General features: G+C 41.3%; 1 protein-coding gene across 1 annotated transcript in view; it reads left to right on the top strand.

Annotated features, from left to right (window-relative positions):
• Positions 1 to 12: 12 nt before the first annotated feature.
• Positions 13 to 14597, top strand: part of APOO (apolipoprotein O) — a 55548-nt gene continuing 40963 nt past the window's right edge. The window contains exon 1 of the mRNA XM_043458659.1: positions 13 to 244. Within this exon, the coding sequence (XP_043314594.1) occupies positions 236 to 244 (9 nt within the window). The 5' untranslated portion in view covers positions 13 to 235. The remainder of the gene's footprint in view (positions 245 to 14597) is intronic.

Genomic DNA, 14597 nt, shown 5'->3' with positions numbered 1-14597 from the left:
TGCGTTCGCTCGCCGCCTGAGGCGCCACGCGCTGCAGTTCAACTACGCGGATTTCGGATCCCGGCTTCCGAGCTAAGCCTTGGCCGCGCGGAATTGGCTGTACGGCCGTCACCCGCACCGCGGCCCATTTGCGGTCGGAAGAATCGGGCCCTAGCCGGCCGCCGTAGCCGCCTCTCTCTGTAGTGGGCGGGGCCAAGGCTGGGGTGACCCCGCCGGAGCTGCCGCTGCCAGCGACATGTTCAAGGTGAGAGAGTGGAGCCGGGTCACAGCTGTCACCGCCCCCTCCCGGCCGCCCGGAGCCCTCCCCGCGCTCTCGTGGGCCTCTCCGGGGACCAGGCCCGGCTCGTCCCGAGGTTTTTCCCGCCTCCGGGCCGGCTCCGTCCGGCCTCACTGTTCATTCAGAGGTCCGCGTGGAGCGAGCGGCTGCCGGGCGGAGGCGTGAGACCCGGGGTGGCTGGGTGGGGCCTTTTGGTTTGTGCTCTCTTGAATAAAACACTTAAAAATTTAAAGTATCCCTCAAAGTATCCACCCTCCGGCTGGTCGCCTCTTGGGTTCGTTAGAAAAGTTAGGCCACATCAGGGCACTGCGGGGTTCGGCTTCGGTTGCCTGGCAAGGTCAGGTTTCAGAACCTGCTGTATGAATGGGGGAGGGTCACCTTTGGAGAAGCTGCTGCAGAAGTCGGAGAGGCTGGCCTGGGAAGGGCTGGATGAGAAGGAGCAACTGGAACTTCTCTCCCCCTCCCAGCAAACGTTATATAGTATGAACAAATTGACCTCCTCCTTTCCATTTTATGAACTCGTGTCCTTTGAAAGAAGTTGACTTTTACAGTGAAGACTGTCTTGAAAATCTGCATTTTAATATGAAGACATTGTTCTCCTTTAAAAAGAGTAAATGGTATTTGTATATCATGAAAAACAAATCACAGGCTATTAGGAAGGAGTCTACAAAATCGAGTCTTGAAGCAGTGCACTCATAAAATAGTGCTAATGAAATGTCAGAATTGTACTACTTATTTAAATGGTTTATGGCTTTGGGGGCATTAGGACAGAATAAAACCAGACCATGGATTTGGCCTTCCACTTGTGGCGTTGCCACTTTCCAGCTGTGTGACCTTGGGCAAGTCACTTGGCCTTTCTGTGCCTGATTTCTTATTGGTGAAATTGGGGAACTAGCTTCTACCTTGTAGGGTTGTTATAAGGAATAAATACATTAGGTTTGAAGCACTTGGAAGAGGCCCTGGCACATAGGAGTGACATCTAAGTATTTGCTTTTATTTTGTTTACAGGCAGCTCACAGTTTAGTTAGGACAACAGAATACAAAAGCATCTTGCATTTATTTCATAAATTTGTGTTGAAACACTTATGTGCTAGGAGTTTGGCTCAGTTTTAGGGGTGCAACAACTAAGGATATGCTATGATCAGTTTATATTATTAATGTACTGTGGTAGTAAAAAGAGTAGAATCTGTCTTACTAGGGGGTCTCAACCTGTGGATCTCGTTCCCTCAGAGGGTCTGTGAGTAGAATTCGGGGGTCCCTGAACTTTGAGGGAAAGTATAATCTTTTTCACTAATCTTCTGGTGAAGTTTAGCATTTCCTTCAGTTATGAATGTAGGTAACTGTTTCAGTTATCCATTTTTGGATAATGACCTTAAAACCACAATGATTTTTTAATTTCTCACCACCCTTAGGTTGGCTGGGCAGTTCTAAATTCAGCTGGTGGCTAGACTACAAGGTGGCCTTTCTCCCGTATCTGTGGGCCTGGGGCCCGTCAGTATGGCTATCTTGGGCTTCCTCACATGGTTACTGGTTTCCAGGAAGGCTTGTCCTGAGGCATGAACACCTGCTTGCATCACATTTGCTGATGTCAAGACAAGTTACATGGCCAAGCCCAGAGTCAGTATGGTGGGGGACTACACAGAGCATAGATGTGAGGACATATGGTTCATTGGGAGCAATTCATTTAATAAGCTACTACAGCAACAAGCTACAGTAGTATTAGCAGTATCTGTCACCAGTCGAAGTCAGTAGGACCAGTGCATGTCACAAACATTGTCATATCATATTATAGTTGTTGCAGATCTCCAAATATCATTTATATTCATCATTACATCAAAATTATAGTAGTTATAAGACTCACTGTTATATCTTATTTAATGAGCTAATAAAGAAACACATTACTGTATCAGATTTTTGGTCTTAAAAACAATTATACTGCACTGTAATTGGCATTTTACGCAATTAGAAGCATTTTTTGGAGAAGGGGTCCAAAGGGCTCATCAGACTGCCAAAGAGGTCTATGGCGCAAAAGAGCAAGGAAGCCCTGGGGACTTCAGACAAGGCAAGTTTTGAGAGACCGGAGTTCCTCAACTGATTGAGTTGGGGAACAGCAGCAGTGGTACTCCATTGGGAAGGTGCCACCAACTTAGTTCTGCTGTATCAAGGAAAAGATAAAGGGAGCTGAAATTGTTGAAATTTTTTTTTTTTAGTAGAAAAGCTCACAGCAAACCTTGGTGGATACCAAAATGTGAGGAGGAGGAAGAGGGGAGGCCAGAAATTTTTGAAAAGCAACTTTTGATAAGTAGGGGCATAAGAGTGATATTTAGAAAATGAAGAGAGGGAAGTTCAGGGATGTTAGTTCAGTTCAGTCACTCAGTCGTGTCTGACTCTGCGACCCCGTGAACTGCAGCACGCCAGGCCTCTCTGTCTATCACCAACTCCCGGAGTCCACCCATACCCATGTCCTTGAGTTGGTGATGCCATCCAACCATCTCATCCTCTGTCATCCCCTTCTCCTGCCCTCAATCTTTCCCAACATCAGGGTCTTTTCAAATGGGTCAGCTCTTCGCATCAGGTGGCCAAAGTATTGGAGTTTCAGCTTCAACATCAGTCCTTCCAATGAACACCCAGGACTAATTTCCTTTAGGATGGACTGGTTGGATCTCCTTGCATTCCAAGGGACTCTCAGGAGTCTTCTCCAACACCATAGTTCGAAAGCATCAATTCTTCAGCACTCAGCCTTCTTTATAGTCCAACTCTCACATCCATACATGACCACTTGAAAAACCATAGCCTTGACTGGACGGACCTTTGTTGGCAAAGTAATGTCTCTGCTTTTTAATATGCTGTTTAGGTTGGTCATAACTTTCTTTCCAAGGCGTAGATGCTTTCAATTTGGGAAAACCCAATGGCATAAACAGTAAGGAAAATTATGTCATAAAATCCAGAGGAAGGGTGGATTCCAGTGGGTCAACAATGCCTTCAAGGTTCCCATCTCTTTTCTTGGCTTTCCGCAGTAAGATTGGTTCCCCTTAAGTTTGCAAGATGACTACTAGTAACACACACTTTCTCATCCACTACAGCAACAGAGGACAAAACTTCAGACTTGGATTACACTCTTCCTTCAATCTGATAGGTCAGCTTATGTCAGGTGTCTGCACCTTACCCAATAGCCAGTGCCGGGGGAATGGCATGACCTGATGGGCTTAGACAAAACAGAATCAGCTCAGGATGGGTCACTCTACCTTAGTCACCTGGGAGAGAAATGAATCCATGTACACAATGGGACACTGGAAACTGGATGTGCAACAGCAATGTCTGTTACAGAAAGATGAGTTAGATGGGTTTGGAGAAGTGTTCACTGATTTGGTCAGTTTGGTTGGAAGACTCATGATCTTTATACATGTAGGTTTACTGGTGGAAGTGAAAACTAGATTAATATGGGTTGGTGACTGAAAGATGAGTTAATGCGATTTAGAAGATTGACTGTCAAGGGAAGTAGGAAGAATATAGTACTTAGAGGGACGTGTTTGGTCAAGATTTTAGAGTTGTTCTGTGGTTGTTGCAGTATTCAAGATTTGGCAGTGTTTATGGCCTCGGGAAAATTCCATAGACAGAGAAACCTGGCGGGCTACAGTCTATGATGTCATAGAGAGTTGGACACGGCTGAGTGTGCATGCACACAAACACACACACCCCATGGCCTTGGGAAGAATGTAGAGAAGAAACTTTGTTACAAAAGAGAATCCCTCAGCTTTGAAAAGGAGGAGAGATAGTCCCTTCCACTTGTAAGATGGAAGGGAAAGAAGGATGGCAGTGATGATAGACCACTGCTTCTCAACTAGATGGTATCACCTGCCTTGGATATGTTTTAGAAACTTGGTTGGTTCTTCACATCTTTTTTATTAAAAAAATTTTGGGGGGCATGCCATGTGACATGCGGGATCTTAGTTCCCCAAACAGGTTGAACCTGTGCCCCCTGCAGTGGAAGCATGGAGTCCTAACCACTGGACTGCCAGGGAAGTCCCTGTTCTTCACATCTTTTAGTTGTGTTGAACATTCATATGCTGAAATATAATGCTTATAAATCTTTCCTTTTCGTTTTCCATTGTGTTACCATAAAATCAATATATTGGTCTCTTTTTTTGGACTTATATATATAGGGCTTCCCAGGTGGCACTAGTGGTAAAGAACTCGCCTGTCAATGCAACGTGGGTTCGATCCCTGGGTCAGGAAGATTTCCTGAAGGAGGAAATGGCAACCTACTCCAGTATTCTTGCCTGGAGAATCCCATGGACAGAGGAGCCTGATGGACTACAGTCCATAGGGTTGTAAAGAGTTGGACATACTGAAGCGACTTTAATACGCAGAACACATATGTGTAGGTGATGAATTTTACTTTAAGACACTGGGTTGGCCAACAAGTTTGAGTTTTTCTGCAATCTGGTATGGGAAAACCCTGAATGAACTTTTTGGCCAACCCAATAGCAGGAGTTACTTAGAAAATAATTTGTCATAAATGTCAGTGTTGGGACTTCCCTGGTGGTCCAATGGTTAAGAATATGCCTTGCAATGCAGAGGATGTGGGTTCAATCCCTGGTTGGAGAACTAAGATCCCACATGCCTCAGAGGAATGAATCCCGCACACTGCAACTAGAGAGTCTGTGGCCCAAGAAGAAGATCCTGAGTGCTGCAACTAAGACCTCATGCAGACGAATAAATATATAAATAAACAAATATTTTTTAAAATGGAGGTGTCAAATCTAGTAGGTGAGGACCAGGGCTCCTCAAACTTTAATGTGCATGCGACTCTTGTTAAAATGCAGATTCTGATCCAGGAGGTCTGGGTGGGGGCCTCAGAGTCTCCATTTTTTTTTTTTTGACAGGCTCCTGGGTGATTTAGATGCTGCTTGTCTCCTTTCACAATTTGAATAGCAAGAACTGAGGCAAATTGTGAAGTGAATGGTTTTTTTGCGTGTGTGTTTTCCAGGTGAGTGATTTTATGAGCATGGTGAGATTTGGAAGAGGCATTGACCAAAGAGCAAGAAAGATAAGTTAGAGGCTTTGAGGGCTCTGCTGAGAACTGCTACTAGCCCTCTTTCATGATTGCAGCCTGGGAGTGGGGATGAGCAAATGGTAGGGACTGATCAGGTGTATCAGCTTGTGTCAGCTAGGACTGGAGGACAGAAGAGTTGATGATACAGGTGTTGATGGAAAAAGTAAAGTTTGTGTGGCTGGTTATGTGTATCAGTTCAGTTGAGTCGCTCAGTCGTGTCTGACTCTTTGCGACCTCATGGACTGCAGCATGCCAGGCTTCCCTGTCCACCACCTCCCGGAGCTTGCTCAAACTCCTGTCCTTCCTGTCGGTGATGCCATATGTTATATGCATATACAATTAAAATATTGAAACTCTTAACCACTATTTTGGCTTAGCTATCCATCTTCAAGTCAGTAGGGGGCGCTGGTGGATTACAAAACACCTTTGAAAAGCTGCCCAGTATTTACTGCTTTGGCTTCCCCTGTAGCTCAGTTGGTAAAGAATCCGCCTTCAATGCCAGAGACGCAGGTTGGATCCCTGGGTCAGGAAGATCCCCTGGAGAAGAAAATGGCAACCCACTCCAGTATTTTTGCCTGGGAAATCCCATGGACAGAGGGGCCTGGCGGACTACAGTCCATGGGCTTGCAAAGAATCAGACACGACTTAAGTGACTTTCACTTTTTCCCAGTATTTACATTCTATTGCAGGAAGCAGATTTTCACTTTTTCCCAGTATTTACATTCTATTGCAGGAAGCAGATTTTCCAGGTGCTGCTGCCAGAAGCTTGAATATTGACTTCATACACCCAGTCTCCAGATTCATGTTACTAGATTTCATTCATTGCACATATGTCTATCATAGTTAGTTCATCTATGAGTTGAGCACTCTACCTTGCCAGGTGTAAATGAAACAACCCATTTTTTTTTTTAACCTGGGAGAGAATCCCCAAATTTGGCCACATAGCAGAATTATTTGTGAGACAGTCTCCAAGTTGCTGCTCATGGATCTGATTGAGTTTTTAAGTGAGGTCTAGGAACCTCTAGTTTTGAAAAAGCCCCTCAGGTGACTGTGAAACCTAGGTTTTAGGAGCTCATGATGTGATCAGTGGCACAGATAGGGATAGTTCATTTGGATGCACTGGGACAAGTGCTCTGATGTAAGAGTCAGGGAAATGTAGAGCAGTAGTTCTCAAGCTTGACTGCATGTTAGACTCACCCGGGTAGTTTTATAAAAATTTTATCTATTTTTATTTTTGGCTGCCTTGGGTCTTTGTTGCTGCGCAAGGGCTTTCTCCAGTTGCGGAGATCCAAGGCTTCTTAGGGAGCACAGGCTTCGGTAGTGCAGGCTTTGGTATTTGTGACTCATGGGCTTAGTTGCCCCAAGCATGTGGGATCTTCCCAGATCAGGGATCAGATCTGTGTCCCCTGCATTGGCAAGTGGATTCTTAACCACTGGACAACCAGGGAAGCCCTCACTGGTTAGTTTTTTATAAGTCCCTGTGCCCAGACTGCACTGGACCAATGCCATCAGAATCTCTGGGGTTGAGCTCTAGGCGTCTATTTTGTAGGGCGTGTAGCCAAACTTGAGAAGTACTGACTTAGAGGAACAAGCACCAGCAGGGGGCATCAGGAGACTTGGTAGAGGAGAACATGCTCGAGTCCTGGTCTTTTAAACAGGGCAGACAAGGTGGAGAAAGAGCCTTCTTAAGCAGAGAAAAAGCTCATGCAAGGACACAAGTGAGAGTTCAGTGCCAGGATAAAACCTTGGGCTTCACCGTGTTACCTGGGGTGAGATACTAAAGTTTTCTGTAGCTTTGTCCTCATCTGTAAAAGAAGGATAGGACTAGTTGCAACCTGGGACTTCCCTGGTAGTCCAGTGGTTAAGACTCCGTGCTTCCAATGCAGGGGGCTCAAGTTCAGTCCCTGGTCAGGTAACTAAGATTCCACATGCCAGTTGGTGCAGCACCCTCGCCCCCCCTCCACCCCCTGCAAAAGACTAGTACCAACCTTAAATTGTTGTGTGAATTTAAATTAACTCAGACCCAGAGTTTAGCACAGCGTTTGGTACAAAGTGAGTGCTCTGTAGACATGAGCTCTTAATATCTTTTAGTTGGGGTCTTGTATAGGAGGCTGCTATGATAGTGTTATGGTGGTGTACAGTCTTGGGACTTTGCAAAATTATTTTTTAATGTCAAAACTTGGTATTTGATTGGATGTGGCAGAGTTGGGAGAAGGAGAATTTCAGGATGCTGCCCAGGCTTTTGGATTGGAAAATTGAGTGGCTATTAGAACTATTGAGTGAGATGGGAAAGTGGAAGAAGGCTGAGTTTGGCTTGAAAGAGATGGTAACTTGCTTTTGAACAGGTTGGACTTGTAGAAGTTTCTGTGGACATTAGAGGTTAACATGGAAGTAATCAGTTAACATGGAACCCAGGAGGGTGGAGTTTTCCTGAGAAGAGATGTGGGCTGAAGGTAAAGGAATCATCAAATGCCTCAAGGGCCAGAAGATAGCCTAGTGAGAGCTGGTCTATGTCACTTCCTTCCTGTAGGACGGAGATGTGACCTGTACTCAGAGCTCACTGCTCAGAGGGGCCTGAGGTGACCGTATCCTTGGCTTTAAGGTGTTATTACCTCGCATATGCTTTGTGACTGTTCGGTCTTGATGTAATGCCTTTATTGCCTGTCTTTCTGAAATCAGTTTTCTTACCATGAATAGTATGTTACTAGTATAAACTGAGGGGAGAATTACACTGATAAACGGAAAAAGAAAATCCTCAGTGAATACATTTTGCTCACATAAAAACGTATTTACATGCAGAACTAACTGAATATTCTTCCTTTCTTACCCTTCAAAGATGTTGGGTGGGCGGATCACAAAGGAGAAGGAAAACCTGCTATGTACCGCAGGCTGCAGTCAGAAAGCACAGGCTCAGGTTCTGGTTGTGTTTCTGGTTTCTGGCTGAGCGACTTTAGTGAGGTTTCTTTATCTCCCCAAGTCCCCTTATCAGGGTGCTGTGCGGACAGTAACAGGCCCCCCATATGGCACGGGATTGTGGGAAGGTTTAGATGCAGTAACATACGTAGGAAGAACGGTAAACTGCCAAATACTAAACGAATGTAAGGTACTTTTGATGCCTTTTGCATCATACCTGTCCACCAAAATGATCTAGAGTTTCAGGTTAGCACTGTCGACCTAGGACTATAAAAAGTAGCTCAAACTTGAGTAAATTCACTTCTCATTTGGAACTGAATTCTGCTCAGGACACTGTACCACTCTTCCCAATGACTTTGAAAATGCAAATAGCTTCTCATGTGCAGCTAACACTGGAAGAAGAGAAGGAGGAAGTAGATGAATTATACCCTAAAAGAACGGGGAGCAGAGACAAAATGGGAAACAGTAGATAATGCACTTGACATTTATGACAAATTTATTGCCCCATGAGACCTATGCATATTTACTGACTTTTTATGATTTAAAGGTTTAATGTTTTAATTACATGTATATATACTCCACACCCATGTCCTTTCTAGGCTAGCTGTGACTTCTTACAGCCTGAGAAATGAACTTTGATACTTGTTTGTACAGTACATTTAAAATTACTGCAAGTAGTTAGATGCACAAGAAATCTCTGTAGCAGTGATACATACCTATTTCAAAAACTTGAGAATTAACTTATAATATGACAGGAAAGTACCAAAAGATTTTTTTTCAATGAAGGAATTAGAAGAGTTTGTATCAGTTGATTTTCCCCAGTAATGTTAAAGTGGAAATTTATAGTTAGTGCATACAACATGAAACTTCATATGGATATTTTCAGGGAGGAAAAAAACTCGGTCTCGAGATATATTTTAGAATTTGGAAACTACTTGTTTTTCACTTTTGCTGCATGGCCTCATGCCAGTTTTATTAGAAACCTTGAACTGCCAATTTCTTAATGTGGATTTCAAAACTTGCTGCATTGTACACTAAAACTTGTAGAAGGACGAATTTAGAGCAAGGGTTGTCTAGTTTTCATTATGCTGACAGCCTATAACTTTGAATATTAAACTGTGTTTTCATGATAATAGCATTATACACAGTAAGTTGTATTTTGAATGAATATTCTTCTAAAGGCACTTTAAATACAGCCACCCTCTGTCTTCTTACTTCTTTCTCACTCTTTGAAGCAAGCGGTTTGTTTTGTTCCAAGCCCTCGCTGGCTCCAACTTAAGGACGTCTTTGTTTGGTTGGGTGAGGATGAGGAGGCCTCTGTGGGAGCTAGAGACAGGTTTACAAGTACGTGTTCACTGCTTTAGTTGGGGCACGGACACAGTGGTTTCTTTTTTGCAGATGTTCCTATTCATTCCTTTGAACAGTCTTTTAAAATAGGATATATGAAAACAATAAAGGTTCGTTTTTCTTTTTTCCCCCACTCTGTAGATGTCAGTCTTGTGAAATAACAGCTTGCTTTTCTTGTGCTTGCTGAAATGAATCTCCTTTCCCATTAAAGGTGCTGCTTCATGTGTCATTTGATGACATGGGTTAAACTGGTGAGTGAGCAGGTGAACACCAAGTGATAGGAGGACTCCAACGAGTTTCCTAAATCGTTTGCTAATGGCTTACCTCACTTGGCAAATATTGACACTGAGTCTGTTGGTAGAGTCACATGGTTCAGGAGCACTGTTAAAAGTTGCTGTGTTTAGTCCAAATATTGACTTTTCCTGTTTTTGTTCCTTATTTTCACAGAGATTTTCGTTATGAATCTAGACGGTCATCAGCTGATTTGAGCCTTGCACATGAATTTTTTTTTTACAAAAGAATTTTGCAGTTTCCTTTTCTTTGAAGAATAAAAAGCCTGTGAATAACTGAGATGAGGTTAGGGCAGTTGTCAGTGAGTTCAGCATTCTCTGTGCACACAGTGGTCTGTTAGGAAACAAAACCTGGGTGTAGATAGACTTTACTTTGACAGAATACCTCTTCCTCTTAGAAGATGGAAATCCTTTTAGTTGTTAGAAAATGTAGAAGCATTTGAAAGGCAAGTCTTGAAGTCAATATTCCCTTATGTGGTTTTTTTTTTTTGCTGCCTATATTTCCTTAACTTAGAAAAGATTGAATGGATCTTGGGATGCCATTCGGGTTTAGGTAAGCACTGTTAAATTTCTGTCTGAATGAGGAAGTTCAGAATAAATTTGCTACATGATAAATTATATGTCATCTTTGTTCCAAGGCTGTGAAACCAGTACAGCCCAACCAGATGACTCAAAACCTGCTCGAATGAACAATTATCTCACTCTTTGGCTCTGAGGTTTCCTTCCTGTTTATCAGACAAGTTTATTTATTTTTTTGTGTGTGAATTCAACAAAATTCTGTAACTATTTTAAAAGATCAAACAATTGCAGATGAAACATATTTGCTTTGCTTTGCTGACCTAATTTTGTGGTGAATTCTGCCCTCCAATGATAAAATAGAAGGTGGTTTTCTGGCAAAAAAAATGTTAATCTTGAAAACAGCCTTGGTTTTTTTCTTCCCTTATCTCTTTAGATCACAGTGTGTTTATAGTGGATGAGGAGGAACTAGGAAATATCAGTTACCCCAGCACAGAATTAACAGAATTCAGAGTTTCTCATAAGATAGTTCTATGTTTGTCATAGTTGGAAGACAGTTTTTCTTTTCGTTGGTTAAAGTCTGAACTCTTAAAATACTGACTTTATAGTCCTTTCACTGTGAAACAGATCGAAATGATTGTGGTTTGTCTTGTTGAAGTGTAAGGGCTCCCAGATTTCTACGTGCAAATGAGGGCCTGTCAAAATAGTCATTATTAAGAGGACAGATTTAATTACCTTGTCAATACATTTCTTCCAAACATGCCGTCACTGATCAGTATATTTATTCCAGAAATGTCATCTGATCAAAACATTTTATCCTTTTTCATTTGGAATTACCATCACATTTTCTGGCAGATTGTTTAGAATATCCTCAGGATCCAGCCATTTTTGTTTCTTTCATGTTATAAAATTAATATTCATTGCAAAAACTTCAGGATATTCATTTAATTCTAAAGAATCATCCTTAATCCCACCACCTGTATATAACCACTGTCATATCTTTTTCAGACTCATTTCTGGGCATACTTATATAGACATCCTTAGTTTGATATTTTCAAAAACCTCACAAATCCCCCACCCCTTTTTAAAAAATCTAATTTATTTCATTTTCTAATCTGCTTTTATTTAAGATATATTGAGACGTTTTCTTATAGTCTTAAGATTTGATGTGAAGGCATTTAGAAATGAAAGCTGTATGATCACATAATGAAAGTAAATTTCCTTTATTAATTTGTTATATAAATAGTTACGGTAAGTTCTGATATGATCTATCAAGGTTACTACTTTGGAGAGAAAAAAACTTATTTTTGAGGAGGAAAAGGTATACTGTATTTTTTTCTGGTTGCTTTTTTTGGTGTTTACCACTTAATTACTTTTCTTAAGTTCCATACTTTTTAATTCTGGTGATAAAACTCATATAACATAAAATTTACCATCTTAACCACTTTTAAGTGTATTGTTCAAGTGTATTACATATATTCACATTGTTGTGGACAAGATTTTCATGTTACCAAACCAAAGCTCTGTACCCATTCAACAACAACTCCACATTTTCTTACCTACAGCCACTGGTAACCACCATTTTGCTTTCTGTTTCTATGAATTTGACTACTTTAGATGCTTCATATAGATTAAATCATACAGTATTTGTCTTTGTGACTGACTTATTTCACTTAAGGTTCTAATATTCCATTGTATGTATATATGGCATTTGCTTAGCCATTTATCTGTCCACGGACAGTTGGGTGACTTTTCACCTTTTATTTGTTGTAAATAATGCTGCTATGAACTTGGGTGTGCAAATACATCCTTGAGGCCCTGCTTTCAATTCTTTTCCATTTATATCCAGGAGGGGAATTGATGGATCATACAGTAATTCTGCTTTTAATTTTTTGAAGAGTTTCCATGTTGTTTTCCTTAGTGATTGTACCATTTTATAATCCCACCAATAATGAATGCACAAGGGCTCCAGTTTCTCTCTTATCTTCTCCAGCATTTTTATTTTCTGTTTTTTTTTCATAGTAGCCATCCTGAGGGGTATGAGGTGAGAAAATACCTATTTGAAAAATTGTGTAAATCATGCTAAAATAACTTTTCCTTGTAAAAAGTCAAACAGTACAGTTATGATAATTACCTGTTTTCCATCATCTGTGTCCCTCTAATCCTCTTCTCAGAGAAAGCCTCTGTTACCGGTTTGGTGTGTGACCCTCCAGATTAGGAGGGATTGCTGTATCAAATGTAGGTACTGTACTGAATGCTTATTATGGGGGGAGGCATATTCTTTTGATGTTTGGAGAATGCAGACTCATTTAGTTTCTCTTTATTTTTTTATTCAGTTTATGGCACATTACAAAGGACAGCAGTGCAGCCTGATTTGGGCAAAATTGTTTATTGTTTTCATCATTTTGTTTTACCCTAAATTCTTTTACATAATCTATTTTTTGTTTTATGTTCTTCTTTTAGAACATGAATAACCTCAAAAGTATTGTCAGTTTTCATAGACGTAAAAAAAAATCCCTATCAGATCTTTCCCTTTTAAACAACTGGAAAGAATCAAATTAAAAGCATTTTGTTTTTAAGTGAAAAATGCTTTCAGATGGAAATTTTTGCAGGAAAAGTTGATTGAAGATCAAAGAAGTAGTGTAACATTTAGGGAGAAAATACATAATTGTGCCTCATTTCCTATAAATATAGGAATATCTAATTTTAAATGGCATTTACTTTTAAAATGTTCCCAAATGCCATTTATTTTCCAACCACAGTGATAGATACAAAAGTGATGTTATCCAATAACTTTGGAAATAGCTGCACATTTTAGTGTACAGGTTATGTGACAGCTAGTTATATAATAGCTAAAATGGGCAGTAATTAAAGCATTAGATTTATTTATACAGTTTTGATACCAGGTTATTTATTTTGAGTAGATTATCGTTGAAACCCATCTGATCTTGAGATTAAAAGAGAGCTTCTGGATTGAGAATGCTGATATGTAAAAGTCATGGTTTATGGTTGCTTGTATTTGTTCCATCTAGAGATTGTAGCTGTTGTTTAGACAATCAGTTGTGTCTGACTTTTTATGACCCCGTGGATTGTAGCCCACCAGATTCCTCTGTCTGTGGGATTTCCCAGGCAAGAGCACTGGACTGGGTGGCCATTTCCTTCTCCAAGGGATCTTCCTGACCCAGGGGTCCAACCCAGATCTCCTGCTTGGCAGGCCGATTCTTTACCACTGAGCCACATGGGAAGCCCATAGATTGTAGCTAATTATGAGTATAACTGAAAAGATTGTAGTGTGGTGTGAGAAATCATCCTTATGATCCAAACCTTTGTTTCTTTTGTTACTCTTTACAGAGACTGCTCCTAGTGACACTGAGTCTTAACATCAATCGGTTGGGTGACTTTGCTTTAAAAAAAAAGGAAGGAAGACAGGAAGGCAGGCAGAAACTTTCTGATTGTTGATTCTGCTTTCTCTCTATGGTTGTTCCCCAGATTTCCAGTTTTGGTACCTTATTCCTTTTTCTGTGTTACTCCTGTCCTTTGTCTGGTAATGCACTTATCACAAGTGGCGTAATTATTTGTTTTCCAAACTATTAGATTGTGGGAGCAGTGACCGCATCTTATTGTCTTTGAAGTCTGTTTTCACTGTTGCATTAAAGAATTGCTTTGATGTTGTCTTGTGTGTGCCTTGGTAAGGCTATTAAAGGACGTAGGGAAACTCAGAGAAAAAGAGCTTTTTGGAAAAAGAGAACTCATTATGAGGTAGCAATTGAAAAACCTGATGGGGATGTCCATGGGGAGTTAGACAACCAAGCTGAGGCTTAGGGAGTGACCAGGCCTCAGAATTGGCCTACTGATTTGGGTATCAGTAGCATAGAATGGGAGTTGAAGACTTAGATTTAATGAGGTTGTGCTGGAGTGAGAAGAAGAGGATTAAGTACTACTCTGACTCATCAACCTTGAAGAGATGGGCAGACAAAGAGAAGGCTCATATAGAGATCGGTGGAGTGCCCTACAAAGCTTAGAGAATGGAGCTAGAGCTAGAAACTAAAGGAAGAGAGAGTTTGGTGGAGGGGTCACCAGTTTCAGGGCACAACTGAGATGCCAGGTATCCTTTGCAGTTTAGTTACTGGGAGGTCATCAGTGGCCTGGGAAAGGCCACTTTAAGATATCTTGAGTAGTGAGGGGAGGAGGGAATAAA

The sequence above is a fragment of the Cervus canadensis genome, chromosome X (assembly GCF_019320065.1).
Source record: "Cervus canadensis isolate Bull #8, Minnesota chromosome X, ASM1932006v1, whole genome shotgun sequence".
Classification (NCBI taxonomy): Eukaryota; Metazoa; Chordata; class Mammalia; order Artiodactyla; family Cervidae; genus Cervus; species Cervus canadensis.
The sequence above is the reverse complement of the archived record's forward strand: the minus strand, read 5'-3'. Positions and strand labels throughout refer to the sequence as shown.